Here is a 24,595-nt window from a genome sequence, read left to right as displayed (position 1 = left end):
TTAAAAGTGTTTACTCTCTTTGTTTTCGAATATTAGTCTCATTTGGAATATTGACATTATTCACAATTGAAGAGAATCTTTTAATTTCTTTCCAATACGTACTTCAAAACATATTCATGTGAGATCTTATTTTATTCGTCTTAATGTGTAGTTTAACAATATCAAATTTTTATATTTTTTTAACATATGTATTTGGAGATATTTACGTTTAAATATTGAGTTGAAACAAGTTGAAAAGTTAAAACAAGACTAATATTTAAGAACGGAGGGAGTATTAAGTTTTCCCCTTATTATATATTGATAGTAATTAATAATAACATATTAATACATATTTACGTGTCATTGATAATTATTATAGTCAATTAGTAACCACGAATTTTTTTAATATAATAATATAAATATGATTTATTTAATATAACAACGCAAATAATCATGATATTACACATTTTAATTAAGACCTTAATGTATCTTATACGACATTATTAGAGCTTATAAGACCTTATTGGAAATTATAGGATCTTATAGAAACTTATAGAACCTTATTAAAATGATTTTATTCAACTTATCTGAACTTATAGGACATAAAAATAAAGTCCAATAAATTAAAGAAAACAAGGCCTTAATCTTACCAACTGTGCTATGCGTTGGATACCTAGTCTTGTTTTAAGCTTTTTACTTCGTATAGTTATGTAATGTCTTTTGGCTTTTACTTCGTACTATGTATATGCTACGACATCTTTGTTTATATTTAAAGGGAGTTTGGTAAAACAAAAGTCATGACAAATTAGACTAGTGGTCAATTATTTGATTGATTAATTAATTATGGGTACTTATACGTAATGATTTCCTTAATTTTTGAAGTTTAAATAGCATATCACCTGCAACTTGTTCTTACGTCATGCTGATCTAATTGCAGTTTGTGCTGATGTAAATAAATATTAAAAATATGCTTAGACAAACGTAATTGAAGCGTGTGGTGATGAAAATGAAGATTAATAAAGCAGTTTAGCAGGAGTAGACTTTAACTTTTTAAGGTATTTGCCCGTTTTGTTAATTGTGGAGCATACAGAAAGATGAAGTACTTCGATATTTCTTATAAATATAGAAATATGTAACAAAATCACGCGTTGATCTGTATAAAGTTATTACTTGCAATTTCCTAGTTATTCTTAATCCATATAATATAAATACAGGAGTATACCTTCAAAAAAAAAAAAAATACAGGAGTATAACGATTAAAAGTTACGTACATCTCCATATAATTTCTCAAGTAACTAGTTTTCATAATTTCAGCTACTTTTGAAAACAAAATGAAGGTCAGATTTCAACTTGGGATAATTGGATACGAGTGACTTTCTTTTTACGCACAGTTTACTAGATTTATCATGAGGCTCGAACTCGAGGCCTTCTTAAGCAATATCAAGCTGCTTAGCACTTCAACCAACTCTATGATGGTTGGATATGAGTGACTTGTATCGTAAAATTGTAAAAAAAAAACAAACAAAAAGAGGGGATGAAGAAAAGACAATAACAGTTTAATAATACGGGGTTTGTACATAGGTCAATTACTTGTTCGAAATCCCAACCGTAATGCAATTGTGACTGAAGATGTTGACTATCTATCAACCGTATGCTTAAATTTCAGTCTTCCCAAACCAAAGCAAAACCTTCTCCCACACACAAATTCAAACTGATTTAACATACTTATAAAGCATCTTCTATGTACGGAGTACTTTGATTCGTATAATAGCCAACAACTCCTCTCGGTCCTTTCTAGTGATACATTAGGTCTACTCTTAATAAAGTCAGTTTACTTTGAAGAGGTTAAATCTGAATTTCCAGGACAAAATTGAATTTGGCCAAAAAGCATTAATAGAAGTTGATACCAGTTTTAATACATTTTCACATTGAAAGTCTAATACTTCACACAAATTGTAGATTACGTCAGCCAAACAGGTGGCACCTAATTTTACAATCTCATAAGAAAATGCCTTCATATTATCAGTTCATTTTATATACACCCACATAATAATTCAGACAAACTTACCTATATTTGCCTAGACTTTCCTGTTGATTCTGTTAGCATCTTTCAAATATCTTGTAAAGCTTTTCCAGTGAGGCTACCTGTCATTTCAGGATTCATGTAGTTTACCAAGAAAGTTATTACGCGGAAAAAAAAATATTACTCCATATTCCCGTCCTCAAACAATAATATGCCACATTTCTATTTTCAACCGTCCCAAATAATTGGCCAATTTTTCATGTTTAGTAAGTTAAAGAATTTGATTTGATGTTTCCTACATATCGTTTATTGATGCCGTAGACTAGGAAACTTTAAGAACAAACTTATGGTATGAAGTATGAAATTTGAATGGCGGTATATAGTAATCTAAATGTGGCCTATTAATTAAGGACGGGGAGACTTAACACATGTGACAACTGACAAGGAAATATTTAATATGAGTTCGTATGCTTTTGTTACCTGTACAAATGTCCCATTGTTAGCCATTGAATTAGGGGGTTTAAGAAAGAGTCTCATAGCAGGAATTAGGATGTGCTGCACAGACCACTCGCGTTGTGCCCAGGCTGTCTCTGCTTCTGCAAGTAATTCGTGCTCAATCTCATCGTCTCCAGCCTCATTAGCTACTGTAGAAAACAGAAATTAGGATTAAGCAGAAAACAGAAATAAGGATTAACAACTGTTCAAGAAGTTATTAACTGTTTCGTATTTAACTGTAATGTACTGAGATAAGTTTAATGAGACAGATACCAGATCTGTTCATATCTTCATCGAGATTTACTACGGCAGATTTTCTTCTATAGTGTTGTAAGCCATCCCCTGCTGGGTTTGGCAAAATAGGTGGATGCAGGGCATAGAAATTTGCAAGAGCAGCTGAGATTGTTTGAAAGCAAATTTTCTCATCATCCCAGTCAACCTATGAATAGAAGCACAACATCAGAGGGCTAAACAAATACAGACAGCAGATACAATACATAACTACTCTCATCGGTTAACAATTATTAGGGCACACAAAAATGGCAGAAAACAGTAAGATTATGACATCACACGGGATAAAAATGTAGGAACACAGATAAAAAAAATCAAGGATTGCAGGTGATATTAATGAGCACGATAATTACATCATTGCCTAGACAAAGACCAAATTCTGGAACACGATCCATGTCCGGTGTGTACTGATCAAGTATGACCGGAAGCCTGGACAAATTGCCTTGTGGATCAACATAAATGCAGAAATACTCCTCCAGCATTTCAGTTTTTCCCTTGAGTAGCTCAGTGTTCATCTGGAGATCAATAATTCAAATGTTAATTCATATTAAAAGCAATTTGTCAAAAACAATTCATATAAATGGAATGTGCCAATTGTAACAAACATTGCTTGATAAAGATGGAAGAAGTAAGGACATGAAGGTATCTGGTTAGTAACTTTGCAGTTAAACACGGTCACTAGCCCTAGCCTAGGCCTCAAGCAGGCAGGACAGGTGTACAGGAACCTCTTAGAAGAAATGGACAAAGGGAGAAGTAATAACCTCAGCAATTTTTTTCCTCAGATCATCATTCTCACTGCCATCTGCATCTATATCTTCCTCTTTGAGTGCCAACAGTATTAAATCAGGCAGTGGTGCAGGGTCACTCAATTGTATAGCATTAAAATGAGCAAAACGACGTAGGACTTGCTGGTACATGAGTTCTTTGCTGGACGAAAGGGAGAAAATAACAAGCAAACAAATAAAAAAAGATCAGTACTCAGTAGTAGTATTGTTTCTTATATCTATATGAAAGCTTTCTCACAAACTAAAGTAAAATCCAACTGACAGCATGGGGAATGACGAAACTAACAAAAGTACTGTTTCCATCTAAAATGTAAATGCTACAATTTGAACCCCAGATATAGAAGTTAATGCTCGATCAAGCCAATGGCATTTAGAACCCCTGTAATGGACCAGTAGACTGAAAGTTTCATCCTAAGCTTACTACTCTTTACAATGAAACCAGAGCCCAGCAGTATAAGACAGAAATGGATATAAATGGCAATCAAACAGCTGCTTATTCTTTTGATGCCATGAACCCAAAACATCCAGAGCTCAGAACACAAAAGAACTAGTATTGATAGTTTGATACCTCAAGTTTACTACATTTGCTAGATAAAGATGAGTCTTATACTGTAACAATGCGAAAACATCATCTGCCATTCCAACATAAGTGCAGCCTCTGACAATTTCAAGTAGGCCTGGACAAAGTATAAATCAATAAACTAAACAGATGATAAACATGGAAAGAACCATTCGCTGAATCAAAAATTGTTTCAGAGGCATAAGTTTATATTTGGGGAGAAAACTCACCAGAATGAGAGCTACTATCAACTTCATCAATAAGCTCCTGAATGCTCGTAAGATCTGCACTCTCCTTAGGATTTCTCCTTTGTCTAATAACAGAAGACCTACAATGTGTATTTTCCTCGTCTGATATTAGTTATATCACCAACACATCGAGTCTTAAAGATAAGGCACTTGATATTTTTCATCAAATATAGAATATTGCACTTGCTCCACCAAGTAAGCACAAGAATTTACAAGACAAAAAAAGATGTTTCATTCTAAGAATACACTTAAAAAATGTTTGATGGCACAAGGAAGCAACATGGCACGATCAGAGAAACCATTACAAATCTGTTCTAATATGGCACTATGGCAGGTACAGGAAACAGACATATAATCAAATAAGTTATAGTCAATGAATCGGTAATGATAAGGACCTAAGACGTGTGAGTAACAGCAGTAGCAAACTTAGCATTAGAGAGAGAAACATACTTAGCACCACATTAGATGCTTACAAGTTACAATAGGAAAGTTAGAGGAAAAATATCACAAATAGTTATACTACTGCAAAGAAGTAAGCTCTTCCTGCCATTCAGTTCTAGTTTTTCTCAGTCAACTAACACTCTTGTTTCTAGTAAGCAGGAGATGGAAGAGTGGACCACATAAAACAAATAAAACTACTAACAGCACTTAATATTAAAGTGGAATGAAAGCTGCATCAGTAATGATAGTTATAACTTATAAGGTAGGATTTCTAGAATTGACAATGCTTCTTTCTCTTCAATAGATAGGATTTCCTTCTTTTAATGATAGTTATAAGTAACAAAGCTGCATCAGTAATTGTCCCACCTTACGGAATTCAAGCTAGCATTCCTTCCGAGCTGAGTAGAGGGCTTAACTTGCATATATGCATGCAACCTTCCTGCGGGGTCCAATGCATCAGTTCTAACCATCTTTTGCACGGGAACTTTCTGTGACTTTGATGCTCCAGTTGCACCTCCTGGAAGGAAGGGCATCAAATAGTCAAAAGAATACTTTTGACAAGAAGTTAGACTTGTTAACTAAGCATAATTGCATCACTTGAGTCTGTCAGTTTTAGTGTACATAATTCTAGTAAGTAATAATGATCTGTTAGGGTTTTGCTTCAAGCCACTAAGGATGAACACACATGTAGTGTGGATTTCAGCTTCCTCGTTCAATAAGGGGGCGTTTGGTTCGCAAACTGGTATGGGGTTGGAATCGGGAATGATATCAAGATGGTATGGGTTTGGAACTTGGGGGTTTGAGGTATGGGTTTAAATCTCTTATTATTTTCAACCAAACACATGATATGGGTTTAGACCATTCTAAACCCACACCTCATACCTAAAATCCGCGAACCAAACACCCCCTAAAGGTATTTCAGACCATGCTTTACAGTCTTTTTAGATGTATGTTGCTATTTTTATGTACATATTGAATCTTATCATTTCTCCTCCTCGCAGATTATTAAAAGAAAATGTCACAAATGCCTTTCTTTCCTTTTTATTAAAAACCTTGAGTTATTTCCAACAAACCAAAAATTGCCTTAAGAGGATAAACGTTTTAAATTGGAGAAACCACACACCTTTCATCATTTTTCAGTTCTATCATGCATTAACTGAAGTGTATCAAGTGTTGATGCAGTCAAATGTTGAGGAAAGCTGAGATTTGATCATAAGCATGTATCCATACCTGAAGCTGAAGGACTAGAATGGGAGTCGTTGCCCGTTACTACTGGAGCTGAAGGGGAGGGCTGCACCATCTGCTTCATGCGTCCGAAAAAAGGGCGATTAAAAAAATTCAGAGTAAATGGATATTTATAAACTGAAAAGGAGAACACAGGACGAACAAGATGTCAAAACAAATCACAAACAGAAGCGAAGAAAGTCAGGTTTTAATACCCTCTGAAGAACAACACTTTAATGTTTCATACTTCTCTGACTCAGTTAAAATTCCTGGATAAACATGACTACAGGTCAAAAGAATCGTATCTATTCATAAACCCTGATGTTAATGAAATTTTCATCTTCTCAATTAGTCAATTGATGTCATTCAAACCGTGCATGCATGCACGTGACAAAGAAGAAGGAGACCCAAAACCATAACTGAACCATGCGTCCGAAAAAAGAGTGATTTAAATTTTTTTGAGTAAATAGGATACCAATTAACTGAAAAAGGAGAACACAGAACGAACAAGATGTCTTCAGAAAGCAAATCACAAACAGAAGCGAAGAAAGTCAGGTTCTAGTACCCTCTGAAGAACAACACTTTAATTTTTGATACTTCTCTGACTTGGTTAAACTTCATGGATAAACATGACTACAGGTCAAAAAAATCATATCTATTTATTATCAACAAACCCCAATATTAATGAACTTTTCATCTTCTCAATTGATGTCATTCAAAACGTGCATGCATACACGTTACAAAAGAAGACGGAGACCCAAAACCACAACTGAACCATGTGTTAAGTACCTCAATAAGAAAATCATTTAATGACTATAATAAGAAAAGTGGAGTAAAGAGTATACCTTTTATACACCTAAATTTAGAGTATTTACAAAGAAGTGAAGAACTACCTACTAACAATAACTCTCAACTTTTGTGAAATTCAAATGTTAAGTATGCTCACTACTTCAGGCCTATTGGCATCGAAGTAAGTTGAAATTAGGAGGGAACTGGTTTTGTGAGTCATACTCAATGTTTTAAGTCACATTTGCTGTCAAAGGGTAGTTCTTAGCTTCTTACTGCTTCTTAAGCAATCAATCTCGTACGAGATAGTTGTTTAAAAAGTTTTCTAAAAGAATATTGTTTGTTACAAACTAACAATTAACAATTGGTATATAAACGGTAGCTGGTTCCCCATAAATTTTCCATGAATAAGGACATTAACTTTAAAAGTAACCTCAAAAACTTGTTTCATTTTCCTCGAATTCTTTATAATGTGATAGAAACTTTTGTACCCATGCCCAGTGCTGCTAAAACACGAGTGGCACAGAGCACAAAGTAGTGAAGATGTCAATCTGAAATTACAGCAATGACACAAGGGCACCAGCTTCACCAAGACATTATAGTAGCTATCCATGAGGAAATAACATTTTGTACCAGTTAAGACTCCCAAATTTCCAATAATGACATCAGCCGAAACCTCCTCTTTCAGTCAACACTTTCCACCAAAAGAACCTAACATGATGAACCACGTCCTCTCAAAAAGGTTTCTACTTAATACAACTGCTGGTGCATTGAACTCTGGAAAGACAAAAAAAAACAGTTGACCCCGAGTTTTCATTTTCCAAACTGCAAATAAATGCCAGAATCAAATCCCTCACAATACAATTTTTAAAAAAAATCAAGAGAGGGGAAACAGAAATCATGAACTATTGATAAAAGGAAGCCATGAAGGCTAGAGGCAATTGAGGAGACATTAGGGATTGTAATGATGAACAAACACATAGTATTGTGCATGTTTCCTAAGTAAAACATGGTACATTTTATACCTGTTCTTCAAATATTCTTGTCTCATTGGAGTTTGTTAACTGCTGTTCCACTACTGACTGTATCTTCTCAATTATAACTTCCTGATTCAGAAGGCTTACCTGCCAATCAATCAACCAAGAAAATGTTATCTACCAATAATGGAAACAGAAAAAAGGAATCAAGGATAATAAGCTATACGACAGGCATCTAAATAAATCCTGGAGGTCCATCAGATGGACAAAGCCACATTTTGCAATCCATTTGTTGCCACTTTGATAAGAACAGTATTCATTCATAATCAATCATAAGATTCCATGCATCATTTATAAGGCAGTTGGGGACATTGATTATCAATCATCAATAGTTATGTCTTGTAATAGAGAACAAATCACATGTTATGAGACAACTCAAGTAATAAGGCATTAAATAAGAACTTTAACCATAAAAATTGGATAACAATCCTCAATATCAAAGGACTCTATTACAAATTAGAGCATGTGAAGATACAAGCTACCTAAAATTCTTTCCCACCTCTCGTTTTGTTGGATGTATGTTCACATCAATATGCTCAGGGGGCAATGTAATTGACATGTATACAAATGGTTTTGATGCTCTGGGCAGAGTTGCAGCGTAAACAATTTCGATAGCCCTTTTCAAAGCAGAGCACTCGACCAACCTGTCTGGAAGATATTCCAATAAGTCAGTCAATGATGTTATGAAATTATAACAAATGCATTTTTACTGCCAGAAAAAACTTCAACCAGTGACGCAGTAATAAAAACAAGTTAATACAAAGTGTATGACTATATTAATCAGCAGTTTTTACCTCTACAGCGATACCTAGAACAAAGGAGGGGAGAGAGGGATGTATCTAGACCAATGAAAAATGTCAACCGCGTATAGACATAGTGCATGACTCATACCATTTATAAACAGCACCATTGTTATCTTCTTGGCCACGTAATTGGCGTTGGAGATGAAACCTTTCATGTTAAACACTGAGCCGGAGGGATCATTATCTGAGGCCTCTATTTTTATTAGATTACGGGCAACAGAAACACCGTAAACAGATCTAATTGCATCAATTCTAGAAGGACTGGCAACAGTATGAACATCAGATCTTGTAGCCCCATGCTAGAAATAAACAAGAGCACGAAAAGGGCCATTTATATCAGAGACCAGATTGGCAGTTGCAAAAGATTAACATTCCTGAAGAAATTAAGAAATAGAGAGAGGAATATAAGTACAATGGCTACCTTTCTACAGGAAAATCCCACACCTATGTGATGAATAGAAAACCGACTAAGCAAGTCAACAATCTTTGGATAGTCATCACCAGAGTTCTGAAGTGTTTTCTTCCTTGCTGTCATATTGTAGAAAAGGTTTTCGATCTACATTCATCAAAAAGTTCATTTCAAAAACCACGGCTTTTTACATCCTTGTTATCATGATTGCTAAGACAAATTCCCTCAAAAAATAAAATCTCAGAATCATATCTATTCATTTAGCGTCAATTTGAATGCTAGGAAACTAAAGATAAACAAGATAAAGAAGTAAAGTTGTTCTACACATTAGCCAAAAATACAGTATAATAATAGATGAATTTAATTCAGATAGTTCTTTGTATAACTCTCTTCCAAAGGTCCGAATTTATGCATATGATCAACTCGGTAGGTATTTGCAACAAAACTACACAGTGAAGGGCAGATTAAGATTCACTAGGTAAATCCTTAGGTTGCTAAATTCATAAACAAATCAAAACCAATCCCTCTTTAAAAGCAGCAACTCTTTGTCTCTTTCAAAGGCAAACCCAAAATTCGTTCTTAAGAAGAAAGCAAACAAAAATGAAGTCTAATTTCATCCTAGTAACTAGGGTTCGTACCATAATCTGAGTCCCTTTCACAGCAGCACACGGCTTAGGCTCATTCTCCATAACACCATCTCTATATGAAGCCCTGGAGGAAACAGAAAAACAACATTTATAAGTTATAACCAACACCCAACATAATTTTTCTAAGAGGCAATTCATCAAACACTTGGTGCTCAAACAAATTCCCACCAACTTTACCTATATCCATGCAATTGACCAGCAGTAATAGTAGTCACCGTCACATGACCCACATAAGTCATGCTTGCCAAAGCCTCACCTCTAAACCCCATTGATGCAATCGACTGCAAATCCTCGAATTTCGACAATTTCGAAGTCGTATGTCGTTCACAAAGTATTGGCAAATCCTCAAACTAACAAAAATGAAAAAGGGAAATTCAGGGCAAGTGTTCAATACTTTCAAATTCACAATTCTATTTTTTTTTTTTTTATCTTTGTTACCCGAATTCCATGGCCGTCGTCGGACACTTGAATGAGTTTGAGACCACCATCTTTAACGACGACATTAATGGAGGAAGAATGAGCATCGAGGCTATTCTCGACGAGCTCCTTAATGGCGGAGACTGGTCGTTGGATAACTTCGCCGGCGGCGATGCGGTTGACGACTGATTCTTCTAAACGGTGGATTTTGGGGGGTTCTTTGGTTGTTGAAGGATTGTTGAATTCACCGTCGTCATCTTTTTCAATAAGAATGGGTTCATCACTGAAGTCTATCTTCTCCATAGTTGGTGGCAGTTTCCAGAGGAGAGAGAATGAGGAACTGAGAACTGAGCAGTTCAGACTTCAGAGTTTGGATTCAATGGTGGTTTTCTTTTTCCCGCCAAGGCGGCAAGGGGTTGTTTTATAATGAAAAACAAAACAGTAGAATAAAAGCATATGACCTCTCTAATTAGTGATTTGTTAATAGTGCACAATGCAAATAATATGTGATTTTCATAATTAAATCGGTAAGAGAATTTTTTTTTTAAAAAAAAGTGAAAATAAAAAAGACACCAAAAAAAGTAAATTAAATAAATAAAATTTGAGGTTAAGGCCCTGTTTTGTTCACCTTATTTCCACTTATTTCAGGAAAAATAAGTTCAGTTAAGCTTAGATAAGTTAAGATAAGATAAGTTCAGGAAAAATAAGTGTTGGCCAAGTACAATTTATAACTAAATTAAGTTTTGATAAGTTCTAATAAGTTCAGATAAGTTCAGTTCAGGAAAAAAAAGTGAAAATCAGGTGAATAGAACGCAACCTAAATAAATAAATTCCTGACTCCTTAATTGAATATAGGTATAGGAAACGAGCCTAAATGAAAAAAACTTGAGCTTAAATGAATATCTTAATTGTCTATTTATTTACGATTATGCCATATGATTTTTTTTTTTTTTTTGACGGGAAAATGGTTTAGCTTCATTCAATCATAGCCTTGTCGACAAGCACAAACGGTAAAGTTTCGGTGGGACATTCCTCCATCCATACTTTTACCTCTTCCATAGTGAGAGATATGTTGGCAATGGAATGTGCCACCTTGTTACAATTTCTACTTAAGAAGATAAAGGAGCAAAATTCAAAAGCATTAGGCAAGGTCACAATATCCTCAACAATTACATGCATATGCATTCTGCTGTGTTCATGCGCTTGTACCAGCTTCACCAGAGCCTGGTTATCAGATTCAACCTCCAAGGAACGGAACCCCGCATCATATGCATATTGAAGTCCAAAACGTAGAGCTTCTGCCTCTGCTTGTAGCACTGGGATTGCCTCCTCCCCACGCATCCATGCGCTCATCAGAACATCTCCCATGCTATCCCTTACCAACACTCCTAAACCAACTTTGGTGGCTATGACTGATGCATCCGTATTGAGCTTGTAATGGCCTGCATATGGGGCTTGCCAATGCTGGTTAGAGACAGGCGTGGGTGCAGGCTCCGCGTCTCTCGCATTGGCTGCCTCGTATTCTCCCAACAATGCCACCGTTCTTGTGTAAGCCATGGTTGGTTCCACCCTTTTTGTTTCAAAAACCCACATGTTCCGTAGGTTCCACATCTGCCACACAAACATCATAATGATTTCCCATGTTCGCTCAAACTTGCACCTAGCCATGATCGTATCGCACCATTCTATGAACGAGTTGGGGTTATGTCCTTCACTCTCAATTCTTGCAGGTGATATCTCCATAATACCTGACTTTCAGAGCAATGTAATACCATATGTCCAATATCCTCTCTTTCCACACCACATCTAGGGCAGCAGGGGTCGACATTGAGGCCTCTACTGGCCAAGGCACCCATAGTCGGTAGGCCATTATTAACTGCTCTCTAGACCAAGTTTTTAACTTTCTGTGGGACAGCCGCCATCCATATCTTCTTCCATACTCGTTGGCTCTGCTCAGTGGACGACGTGCCTACATCCCCACTCCTGTCCTGTACCTCCAGATGATATGCGCTCCTCGCGCTATACTCCCCATTTTTTGAATAAAACCAATTCAGAGTGTCACATTGGTCGCTCACAGCAATCGGGATTTTCTTTATTGCAACAATCTCCTCGTTAGTAAGGTGAGCCTCAAGTGCTTGCTCATCCCATCCAGTCTGATCATCTCTAATCCATTCATGCACCATACACTTACCAAGATCACCTTCCGGGGTTGGCGAGTAGAGTCTACCTCCAGGAAGGTCTGGAACCCATGCATCTTTCCAAGCACTCACATCCCTTCCATCCCCAATAATCTATCTTGTGCCACGGGTTAAGAGCTCCCTAGCAGACATTATTGACCTCCATGTATAGCTCGCATTTGGGGGTACCTTCGCATCCCAAAAAATCGATCGAGGGAAATATTTACCCTTCAATACAGAGGCAGCGAAAGAGTTGTTAGGTTATGATACATATGATATTACATAAATCATGCGGAAACAACCATTAACCCATGATTACATATTATTTACACATAATCATATAGCATAATTTAGATGCATACTCTTTGTTGTGTGCCCTCCCTAGCTGCGCCCGAACCGAACAAGAACAAGTCTTTAGGACTCCATGTGTCGTCCCTCCGTAGATAGTCCACAACACGTCCGGATCCGCCTTAAGATTGACCAACTAGAATCGCCCTTAAGGTACTAGAATTTTCGGCACTTTTGAGCAAGATGTGTGGCTGAATTTTTCTCTCAAAAACTCACTTTGAATACTTTTTAAACTCGTTATAAATTGTGAACCTAGGCCACATATTTATAGGGGTATGGAAAGGGAATTGGAATCCTATTCAGATACAAATTGATTAAACCTAGAATCCTACAAGAACTCTAATTTAATTAATTTATCAAATAGAATTAGGAATTTAATCATTAACCGAACTCTGCACGTTTTAGGAAACGTGCACGAACACAAACACTTACGCACACACACACGGCAGCCACGATGGGCCGCCCATGCGTGCGCACGAGCAGCAGCCCACGCAGCGAGGCCTGCGCGAGCTACAAGCCCACGCAGCTCCCGCGCGCGCTGTGCGCGCTGTGCGCGCTGCCACGGCCTGCTGGGCCTGGCCTTGCGCTGGGCCTGGCGTGGCTGTTTGTGCGGCGCGCTTGGCTTGCTGGGCGATGGCCTGGCTTCGTGCTGGGCCTCGTCCGGCAGGCCTCGTCCGATGCTTATTCGTACGATACGCTTCCGATTAAATTTCCGATTCCGGAATTCATTTCCGATACGAACAATATTTAACATTTCCGATTCCGGAATTAATTTCCGTTTCGAACAAATATTTAATATTTCCGTTTCCGGAATTATTTTCCGATTCCGGTAATATTTCCGATTCTGACAATATTTCCGTTTCCGACAATATTTCCGATTCTGGTAATATTTCCATTTCCGATAATATTTTCCGATACGTACCATGTTTCCGTTTCCGGAAACATCTACGACTTGGATAATATTTATATTTCCGATACGATCCATATTTCCGTTTCCGGTAATATCATCGTTTCCGGAGTATTCATTTCTTGCCTGTGACGATCTCAGCTCCCACTGAAACCAAGATCCGTCGATTCCGAATATCCATAGATAGAGTATTTAATGCCATTAAATACTTGATCCGTTTACGTACTATTTGTGTGACCCTACGGGTTCAGTCAAGAGTAAGCTGTGGATTAATATCATTAATTCCACTTGAACTGAAGCGGCCTCTAGCTAGGCATTCAGCTCACTTGATCTCACTGAATTATTAACTTGTTAATTAATACTGAACCGCATTTATTAGACTTAACATAGAATGCATACTTGGACCAAGGGCATTATTTCCTTCAGTCTCCCACTTGTCCTTAGGGACAAGTGTGCATTTCCTAATTCCTTTGTCGCTCGATGCTTGCTCTTGAACATAAGGTAAGAGTTGTCATCCTTATTATGTCCAGAGGTGTTCCTCGGTTTCAGAGTTCAACTGATCAAATAAACAGATAATCATAGCCTATGATTCATCCGAGCACGGCCATGCATTTCACAGTTTCTAGCTCTCCGAGTGGCCTTGTACAACTTTTAAGCATCTCATCCCGATTTATGGGAGGACAATCCCAATCTTGCGATCTTGAGATTAGACTTCGTTTGATAGGTGATTACCTGAGCGTTGCCTTTATAGCCTCCTTTTACGGTGCGACGGTTGGTCAACGTCAAAGCAACCAGTTCTCAAACAAGTAATCTCAAATCTCTCAGGTATTGAGGATTTAGTGTCTAATAATTTAATGAAATTTACTTATGACAGACTTTCATCTCTTACAGTAAAGTTTCATAGGTCTTGTCCGATACTAGTCTTCCCAAAGTAAGTATCTATGCAAATGATTATGACATTGCCATGTCCACATAGTTCAAGAAACAGAACTACTAGTCATCTTGCATTCTAATCGTCTATCGTTTTCTATGCGTCCAATTTTATAGAAAACTCCGATTAGGGACCATTTTCAACCTTTGACATTCAAGTTCACTTGATAGACATTTCTTAGTCACAGGACTGGTCCTGACAGTCTATCTTGAATATATCGTCAAATTGAAGGGACTCATCATTTAATAAACCACAAATTAAATGGAAAAATGAATTCTTTTCATTTATTGTGAATGATTAACCAATAATGTTTTACAAAGATTTAAACTCTAAAACTTTAAAACATTAAACAGAGACATCAAAGCCATTCTCCAATATGCTTGATTCCCATAGCTGCAGTGTGCGAGTTGTGCTTCGCTTGCGGCAGAGGTTTAGTTAATGGATCTGATATTTTGTCATCAGTTCCAATTTTGCTTATCTCGACTTCTTTTCTTTCAACGAACTCTCGTAGAAGGTGAAATCTACGAAGTACATGCTTGACTCTCTGGTGGTGTCTAGGCTCTTTTGCCTGTGCAATAGCTCCGTTATTATCACAATACAGGGCTATTGGTCCTTTAATGGAGAGGACTACACCAAGTTCACCTATGAACTTCCTTAGCCATATAGCTTCCTTTGCTGCTTCATGTGCAGCAATGTACTCCGCTTCAGTTGTAGAATCCGCAATGGTGCTTTGCTTAGCACTTTTCCAGCTTACTGCTCCTCCGTTGAGGCAGAAGACAAACCCAGACTGTGATCTGAAATCATCTTTGTCGGTTTGGAAACTTGCGTCCGTATAGCCTTTAACAATTAATTCATCATCTCCACCATAGACCAGGAAGTCATCTTTGTGCCTTTTCAGGTACTTCAGAATATTCTTGGCAGCAGTCCAATGCGCCTCTCCTGGGTCTGACTGGTATCTGCTCGTAGCACTGAGTGCGTACGCAACATCCGGGCGTGTACATATCATAGCATACATTATTGAACCAATCAATGATGCATATGGAATCCCATTCATTCGTCTACGCTCATCAAGTGTTTTTGGGCACTGAGTCTTGCTTAGAGTCATTCCATGAGACATGGGTAGGTAGCCTCGCTTGGAGTCCGCCATCTTGAACCTATCAAGCACCTTATCGATATAAGTGCTTTGACTAAGTCCAATCATTCTTTTAGATCTATCTCTGTAAATCTTGATGCCCAATATGTACTGTGCTTCTCCTAGATCCTTCATCGAAAAACATTTCCCAAGCCAAATCTTGACAGAGTTCAACATAGGAATGTCATTTCCGATAAGCAATATGTCGTCGACATATAATACTAGGAAAGCAATTTTGCTCCCACTGACCTTCTTGTATACACAAGATTCGTCTGCGTTCTTGATGAAACCAAAGTCACTGACTGCTTCATCAAAACGTATATTCCAGCTCCTGGATGCCTGCTTCAATCCGTAGATTGACTTCTTTAGCTTGCATACCTTTTTAGCATTCTTTGGATCCTCAAAACCTTCAGGCTGTGTCATAAACACAGTTTCTGTTAAAACGCCGTTTAAGAAAGCAGTTTTGACATCCATCTGCCATATTTCGTAATCGTAATATGCAGCGATTGCTAACATTATTCGAATAGACTTTAGCATTGCAACTGGTGAAAAGGTTTCATCGTAATCCACACCGTGGACTTGCCTGTAACCTTTTGCAACCAATCTAGCTTTGAAAACTTCAAGTTTCCCATCCTTGTCCTTTTTCAGTTTGAAAACCCATTTGCTTCCAATGGCTTGATAGCCATCTGGCAAATCGACCAAATCCCATACTTGGTTTTCAGACATGGAGTCTAATTCAGATTGCATGGCTTCTTGCCACTGCTTGGAGCTAGGGCTCGTCATAGCTTGTTTGTAAGTCGCAGGTTCATCACTTTCAAGTAATAGAACGTCATAGCTCTCGTTCGTCAAAATACCTAAGTACCTTTCTGGTTGAGATCTATATCTTTGCGATCTACGCGGGGTAACATTTCTAGATTGACCATGATTCTCACCAGATTCTTCTAAAGATCTCTGAGTTTCATCCTGAATGTCATCTTGAGCATTCTCTAGAGTTTGTTGTTCGACTCGAATTTCTTCGAGGTCTACTTTTCTCCCACTTGTCATTTTGGAAATGTGACCCTTCTCCAAAAAGACACCATCTCGAGCAACAAACACTTTGTTCTCAGATGTATTGTAGAAGTAATACCCCTTTGTTTCCTTTGGATAGCCCACAAGGATACATTTGTCAGATTTTGGATGAAGTTTGTCTGAAATTAATCGTTTGACGTATACTTCACATCCCCAAATCTTAAGAAAAGACACATTTGGAGGATTTCCAAACCATAATTCGTATGGAGTCTTTTCGACAGCTTTAGACGGAGCTCTATTTATAGTGAGTGCAGCTGTATTTAGTGCATGTCCCCAAAATTCTAATGGAAGTTCGGCCTGACCCATCATTGACCTGACCATGTCTAGCAAGGTTCTGTTCCTCCGTTCCGACACACCATTCCATTGTGGTGTTCCAGGAGGAGTCAATTCTGATAGAATTTCACATTCTTTCAGATGGTCATCAAATTCATAGCTCAGATATTCACCGCCTCTATCAGACCGCAGTGCTTTAATCTTCTTGCCTAATTGATTCTCTACTTCACTCTGAAATTCCTTGAATTTGTCAAAGGATTCAGACTTATGCTTCATTAGGTAGACATAACCATACCTACTGAAGTCATCAGTGAAAGTGATAAAGTAGCTGAAACCACCTCTAGCATTTGTACTCATTGGTCCACATACATCTGTATGGATTAAACCCAATAGTTCATTTGCTCTTTCTCCAACTTTAGAGAAAGGTTGCTTTGTCATTTTGCCAAGTAAACATGATTCGCATTTACCATAATCCTCTAAGTCAAATGGTTCTAGAATTCCTTCCTTTTGAAGTCTTTCTAAGCGTTTCAAGTTTATATGGCCTAATCGACAATGCCACAGATAGGTGAGATCTGAATCATTCTTTTTGGCCTTTTTGGTATTTATGTTATATACTTGTTTGTCGTGATCTAATAAATAAAGTCCATTGACTAATCTAGCAGATCCATAAAACATCTCTTTAAAATAAAACGAACAACTATTGTCTTTTATTAAAAAAGAAAATCCCTTTGCATCTAAGCAAGAAACTGAAATGATGTTTTTAGTAAGACTTGGAACATGGAAACATTTTTCCAGTTCCAAAACTAGCCCGGAGGGCAACGACAAATAGTAAGTTCCTACAGCTAATGCAGCAATCCGTGCTCCATTTCCCACTCGTAGGTCGACTTCACCCTTGCTTAACTTTCTACTTCTTCTTAGTCCCTGTGGATTGGAACATAAGTGTGAGCCACAACCTGTATCTAATACCCAAGAAGTTGAATTAGCAAGTATACAGTCTATAACGAAAATACCTGAAGATGGAACGACTGTTTCGTTCTTCTGATCTTCCTTTAGCTTCAAGCAATCTCTTTTCCAATGCCCCTTCTTCTTGCAGTAGAAGCATTCGGATTCAGAAGTGGGTTGACTGACCTTCCTCTTTGCAGATTTGGCGCCAGTTTGCTTAGTTGGGCTGGCCTTGTTGCCACCTTTCTTAGCATTCCTCTTTTTTCCAGATTTCTTGAACTTGCCCCCACGCACCATAAGCACATCCTGCTTATCACTTTTGAGCGTCTTTTCAGCGGTCTTCAGCATACCGTGAAGCTCAGTGAGCGTTTTGTCCAGACTATTCATACTGTAGTTCAGTTTGAACTGATCATACCCGCTATGAAGAGAATGGAGGATGGTGTCTATAGCCATTTCCTGAGAAAATTGCTGATCCAGCCGACTCATATTCTCAATGAGTCCAATCATTTTGAGAACATGTGGACTTACGGGCTCGCCTTTCTTAAGTTTGGTCTCAAGAATTTGCCTATGAGTCTCGAATCTTTCGACTCGAGCCAGATCTTGGAACATGTTCTTCAACTCACTGATGATTGCGAAAGCATCTGAGTTGATGAACGTTTTCTGCAGATCCGCACTCATGGTGGCGAGCATTAGACATTTCACATCCTTGTTGGCATCAATCCAACGATTGAGGGCTGCCTGAGTGACCCCGTCGCCTGCAGCTTCGGGCATCGCCTCATCTAGGACATACTCCTTTTCTTCCTGCATAAGAACTATTTGCAAGTTCCTTTGCCAGTCAAGGAAGTTTTTCCCGTTCAACTTCTCCTTTTCGAGAATTGATCGAATGTTGAATGAATTGTTGTTTGCCATATTAAAAACTACAATTGAAAAGAATAAACAAATAAATAACCATTCACAGTTTCTCTTAATAAACTTAAATTCTAGCATACATGCATAATTCAATGTTTATTAAGCATTTTATTCAAATTATGTGTTCCGGCAGGTGTGAATAAAATGATTCCAAGATCCTAAAATCATTGAAGAACTAAGCACAGTTTGTCGACTTAATCCTAGAACATCTTAGGTAAGCAAAAGCCTTTTGCTAATAGTCTAGAAACTATTCTTGGTTGATAGGTACGTCTAAGAACTTATTAGGTAAACCTATCGAATTTGCCACGACATAAAAGGACTCCTTACTTATATCGTTGAGTTTCACCAAAACTAACATGTACTCACAATTATTTGTGTACCTTGCCCCTTTAGGACCAATAAGTAACACCTCGCTGAGCGAAAACTATTACTAGATTGATGTAAAGGATATCCAAGCAAGTGTATATTTTGGCATGGCACCTTTTAACTCAATTTTTAAGTTTGGAACTTAAAGCTCTTACTATGTTGGTTAGATTTTAAGTGAACTAAAATCCTTAATCATGCAACATAATCAAGCTTTTGATCTCATGCATTTTAAGACATATTTAAAAGCAATAAATAACTTAAAACATGCATAAGATATTTGTGATCTAGTATGGCCCGACTTCATCTTGAAGCTTTAACTTCAAAGTCCGTCTTGAAAAATCTCCGTGGGAGGCACCATTTTCTTCAAATAGGATAAGCTATAACTAATTACAACTATTTGATGGTACGCAGACCATATTTGAATTGAAAAATAACTTTGGTACTTCAGACCAATTACATTCAAATTAATGGTACGCAGACCATATTTTCTATCCTATTTGGGCCATACTAGTCACTTCATAACCTGCAAAACAGTACATATACAATATATACCATTCACCCATTCATTATCATGAATGGCCCACATAGCTGGTTAGTAAAACACATTATGCATCACGTAAACATTTGCAGCAATTAATCAAGGGCACCAATAATCTACCAATTATTCAGTCCTTATTAATTCTAATCAAGTTGTTTTAACCTTAAGGATTTGTAGACCTAATCAAGAGTTTATGACTAAAAGCGCTCCCACTTAAACCAATAAATTCATATGCTTTACTAATTTTAAACATAAAAATGTATTTCTAGTCTAACCGGAAACATACAAATTTAATTAAAATTTAAAGCTCATATAAATTTAATATTGAATCCAAAAAGTTTAATTTAATTTCAGTCGTTATTTAAATTAATTCATGATTTTAATTTTAGTAAAATAATTAGAATAAATAACATTTATTATAATTACAATATTCAAAATTAAAATCCAAGAAAATAATTTAAATTATTAATTTTAAAATTAATTAAAATTACGTGAACTGAAATTTTCAAATTAAACATTCAAAACGATCTAATCGTAACGCAAACACCCTACGCATTGCACGCCCATGGGCCGCTCGCACACAGCCATCGCTGGCCATGTGCGCGCAGCCCATGCGCTCGTCGCATAGCTGCTGCATTTCCATCGCAAGCCATCGCACGCTGCGCGCGCGCCAGCGCTCGTCGCACGCGAGCCATCGCTCGCAGTGCGCGCGAGCCATCGCTCGCTGTGCGCGCGACATCGCTAGCTGGGCGCGCGACATCGCTCGCTGTGCGTGCGAACCATCGCTCGCTGGGCGCGCGACATCGCTCGCTGGGCGCGCGACATCGCTCGCTGTGCGTGCGAGCCATCGCTCGCTGGGCGCGCGACATCGCTCGCTGTGCGTGCGAGCCATCGCTCGCTGGGCGCGCGACATCGCTCGCTGTGCGCGCGAGCAACGCTGGGCGCAGCGCTCGTGGCACGCGAGCTTGCGCTCGCTGCGCGCTCTTGCGCGAGGCAGTGCGCGTTGTGGCGCAGCTCGCTTGCTGCCCACACGCGACTGCCTTGGCTAGCCCTTCGCCCATGCCCATTCGTCCATTGCTCGTGGCCCACGACACAAGGCAGGGCTGCTGCCTTGTGCACGTGCACCATGCCTTGCTCATTGCATTCGTGCCGCACGGGCGACGAGCTCCCTTGCTCGTCGTCGCATGCCCGCACTATACAACACCCCTTAAGGGTAACACGAAGCGTCCATTGCTTTGTGCGTGCAAGTTATATGAACGAATCGCATAAAAAATTTAAAATTTATAAAATTAATGACAAATTAATAAATATTATTAATTTCATAATTTTAGGGCGAAAAATCGAAAATTTATTATTCAATTGATTTCCGATTGTTATGGATTCAAGTCTAGGTCATAAAAATTTAAAATTTATCATAAATTTACAATTTTTATGGTTGTTTTTAATCATAGGTTTCTAATTAAATTATAATTAATTATGAAAATCAAATTAATTCTAAATTATTCTAATTTTCAACAAATTAATCATAATTACAAATTAGATTGCATAATTAACAAGGCTAGGCATTCAAACTTGTTAAACATATACAGTAGGTCAATCAAAAATTCAAGATTTATCAACAAGAATCGCAAATATTTAATTTAACATCTTAAATTTACGAAATTTTGCATTCGAAAAACTAAAACCTTCGAAAAGTCATAGTTAGACTTCGAATTTGAGAATTCTGGGTTCGGCAGAAAAATATTATTTTTGTCAAAATTTTAGAATGCCTTTTACATGCGGAATTGACACAAAAATCACTCGATTTGGATGAGTAACGAAGAAACTGCCGAAAAAAACTGCGTACGTATAATTAAATAAACGCAATTTGCAATTAATTAACAATTACGAAAATTAATCACCCCTTTTAATTCTTGCAAATTTGTAATATTTAACAATGTTTATGCAAATTAGATTATGAAAATAATAAGGGGCTCGTGATACCACTGTTAGGTTATGATACATATGATATTACATAAATCATGCGGAAACAACCATTAACCCAGGATTACATATTATTTACACATAATCATATAGCATAATTTAGATGCATACTCTTTGTTGCGTGCCCTCCCTAGCTGCGCCCGAACCGAACAAGAACAAGTCTTTAGGACTCCATGTGTCGTCCCTCCGTAGATAGTCCACAGCACGTCCGGATCCGCCTTAAGATTGACCAACTAGAATCGCCCTTAAGGTACTAGAATTTTCGGCACTTTTGAGCAAGATGTGTGGCTGAATTTTTCTCTCAAAAACTCACTTTGAATACTTTTTAAACTCGTTATAAATTGTGAACCTAGGCCACATATTTATAGGGGTATGGAAAGGGAATTGGAATCCTATTCAGATACAAATTGATTAAACCTAGAATCCTACAAGAACTCTAATTTAATTAATTTATCAAATAGAATTAGGAATTTAATCATTAACCGAACTCTGCACGTTTTAGGAAACGTGCACGAACACAAACACTTACGCACACACACACGGCAGCCACGATGGGCCGCCCATGCGTGCGCACGAGCAGCAGCCCACGCAGCGAGGCCTGCGCGAGCTACAAGCCCACGCAGCTCCCGCGCGCGCTGTGCGCGCTGTGCGCGCTGCCACGGCCTGCTGGGCCTGGCCTTGCGCTGGGCCTGGCGTGGCTGTTTGTGCGGCGCGCTTGGCTTGCTGGGCGATGGCCTGGCTTCGTGCTGGGCCTCGTCCGGCAGGCCTCGTCCGATGCTTATTCGTACGATACGCTTCCGATTAAATTTCCGATTCCGGAATTCATTTCCGATACGAACAATATTTAACATTTCCGATTCCGGAATTAATTTCCGTTTCGAACAAATATTTAATATTTCCGTTTCCGGAATTATTTTCCGATTCCGGTAATATTTCCGATTCTGACAATATTTCCGTTTCCGGCAATATTTCCGATTCTGGTAATATTTCCATTTCCGATAATATTTTCCGATACGTACCATGTTTCCGTTTCCGGAAACATCTACGACTTGGATAATATTTATATTTCCGATACGATCCATATTTCCGTTTCCGGTAATATCATCGTTTCCGGAGTATTCATTTCTTGCCTGTGACGATCTCAGCTCCCACTGAAACCAAGATCCGTCGATTCCGAATATCCATAGATAGAGTATTTAATGCCATTAAATACTTGATCCGTTTACGTACTATTTGTGTGACCCTACGGGTTCAGTCAAGAGTAAGCTGTGGATTAATATCATTAATTCCACTTGAACTGAAGCGGCCTCTAGCTAGGCATTCACCTCACTTGATCTCACTGAATTATTAACTTGTTAATTAATACTGAACCGCATTTATTAGACTTAACATAGAATGCATACTTGGACCAAGGGCATTATTTCCTTCAAGAGTTTGGGTTCGAGACAAGGCGCCAACATTGTTTCGCAAGCAGTGTTTTGTTGAAGGCGCCTAGATCATGCAACCCGACTCCCCCCTTATCCTTTGGTCTGCAAAGCTTCTCCCAACTAATAAGGGCCAATTTCCTCTCCCTATCCTTTTGCCTCCACCAAAAGTTTCTGTATATTGAGTTCATGTTATCAATAACCCCTTGCGGGATTCTGAAGCATTGCATTGCATAGGTCAGGATGGCTGGGCCACCGACTTTAGGAGCACCTCTCTTCCTGACCTCGAGAGACACCTTTCTTCCAAACCCGGTCCTGAACAACTCGAAAAACAGTTTTCTTGATTTGGCCTCAATTAGTTATTCGTATCCCATAATACGGAGTATGGTACATTGATACTTTGACTACTATAGTGGCTCAAGCGAAGACTTGCGCAGCTAGATTGATTAACAAGTGTTGGTTCCATAGGATCCTTTCTTACCTAGTAAAAAAGAGTTCGCTTTTGCTTCTCGCGATATTATCGTACTATGAGTATGAAACATATTGCACCATTGTAGATTTGTTTCGATGTATGTATTCAAAGTACTGGGTCTATCTTTTGTACTTCAATGTTCCGACTGAACTGAGTGAACTCCGAGTTCAACATGTTGGAGCTGTTCCTCCAATATAATGCTTCAAAAGAAGCAAATTCTTTAAATATACCACTATTCTATAATGAGGTGTTAGAAGACAAGAGAGATGGGTCTAGTAACTACACGTCTACAACGTGCTTGTGCAAGTCCACGTGTACCTAGCAGGCAAATTCGACTTTAGGGCAGTGATTGGTGTCGCACCACGACATTGTTACAGATAAGCTCGTTCAAGTTACTCTGATAGTAATTAACCATAATGCTTCGCTCCTCTCTCCCCCTTTTCTCTCTTCTCTCTCATCTTTTAGGGTTTCAGTTTTCTTTGCCGTTTAGGCCAGAAATAGTCTAATTTCTTCGGAAATTAGACTATTTCCGACCCTTATTCTTGTTTTTTTCATTGTTTTCTCTTTATGTATTGTCTTGTTTTGTTTTTTCCGTTGTTTTGTTCCCAATTATTCTTGGGTTGTTCCCAATTTATTTGGGTTTTTCCTAGAGTTTTCTAGGTTCTTGATTCTCATCCATGGATGAGAATTTTTTTAGGGTTTTTAGGGTTTCAATAATTGGGAAGGAGATTTGGATTCATACAGGTTTAGGGTTTATCATCAACTCGTCAATTAGAACAATTCGTGCGCATATTGCGAAGGGCTCTACTTGGCAAGATGCGAAAACATCGAAAATCACTGCTCGCGTTAAGCTAGAAGCGGTGGAGTACGAGATGTGCTTTAGGATGCAGAATAGTAATTGTTTTGATTGTAACAGTTATGTATTTTCTTTGAATCTGTGGTATACAGATCTATTTTATTATTGTAGATGCCGTATGGCTG

The 24,595-nt window shown here is 38.2% G+C and overlaps 2 protein-coding genes across 3 annotated transcripts; both read right to left on the bottom strand.

The window, feature by feature from the left end:
• Positions 1–1,849: 1,849 nt before the first annotated feature.
• On the bottom strand, positions 1,850–10,591 carry LOC110785518 (DNA mismatch repair protein MLH1). Of its 2 annotated transcripts, none has more exons than XM_021989980.2 (16): positions 10,166–10,591; positions 9,905–10,077; positions 9,719–9,791; positions 9,093–9,227; positions 8,760–8,970; positions 8,368–8,516; positions 7,857–7,955; positions 6,052–6,121; positions 5,188–5,338; positions 4,363–4,460; positions 4,142–4,250; positions 3,550–3,715; positions 3,142–3,303; positions 2,771–2,936; positions 2,483–2,643; positions 1,850–2,124 (listed from the first exon to the last, which is right to left on the bottom strand). In XM_021989980.2, exons 1-16 carry the CDS (start codon positions 10,445–10,447, stop codon positions 2,080–2,082), a joined length of 2,250 nt encoding a protein of 749 aa, XP_021845672.1. In that variant the 5' UTR covers positions 10,448–10,591; the 3' UTR covers positions 1,850–2,079. The 2 variants fall into 2 exon arrangements, with proteins under 2 accessions (XP_021845672.1, XP_021845665.1); XM_021989973.2 differs by having other exon boundaries at positions 2,483–2,646; positions 10,166–10,586.
• Positions 10,592–11,119: 528 nt separating this feature from the next.
• Positions 11,120–12,000, bottom strand: LOC110784687 (uncharacterized). Its single transcript, XM_056836289.1, has 2 exons — positions 11,893–12,000; positions 11,120–11,755 (listed from the first exon to the last, which is right to left on the bottom strand). The coding sequence occupies exons 1-2, from the start codon at positions 11,998–12,000 to the stop codon at positions 11,120–11,122; spliced, it is 744 nt and encodes a 247-aa protein (XP_056692267.1).
• Positions 12,001–24,595: the final 12,595 nt, after the last annotated feature.

The sequence above is a fragment of the Spinacia oleracea genome, chromosome 2, assembly GCF_020520425.1.
Source record: "Spinacia oleracea cultivar Varoflay chromosome 2, BTI_SOV_V1, whole genome shotgun sequence".
Classification (NCBI taxonomy): Eukaryota; Viridiplantae; Streptophyta; class Magnoliopsida; order Caryophyllales; family Amaranthaceae; genus Spinacia; species Spinacia oleracea.
This window is presented reverse-complemented; position numbering and strand designations above follow the sequence as displayed.

Coding starts and splice junctions, on each gene's coding strand:
- LOC110784687 (XM_056836289.1), bottom strand. CDS start 12,000: ATGGGTGCCTTGGCCAGTAGAGGCCTCAATGTCGACCCCTGCTGCCCT. Junction 11,756..11,892: donor TACATTGCTCTGAAAGTCAG/GTATTATGGAGA, acceptor TTTGTGTGGCAG/ATGTGGAACCTACGGAACAT.
- LOC110785518 (XM_021989973.2), bottom strand. CDS start 10,447: ATGGAGAAGATAGACTTCAGTGATGAACCCATTCTTATTGAAAAAGAT. Junction 10,078..10,165: donor ACGACGGCCATGGAATTCGG/GTAACAAAGATA, acceptor CATTTTTGTTAG/TTTGAGGATTTGCCAATACT. Junction 4,461..5,187: donor GCTAGCTTGAATTCCGTAAG/GTGGGACAATTA, acceptor TACACATTGTAG/GTCTTCTGTTATTAGACAAA.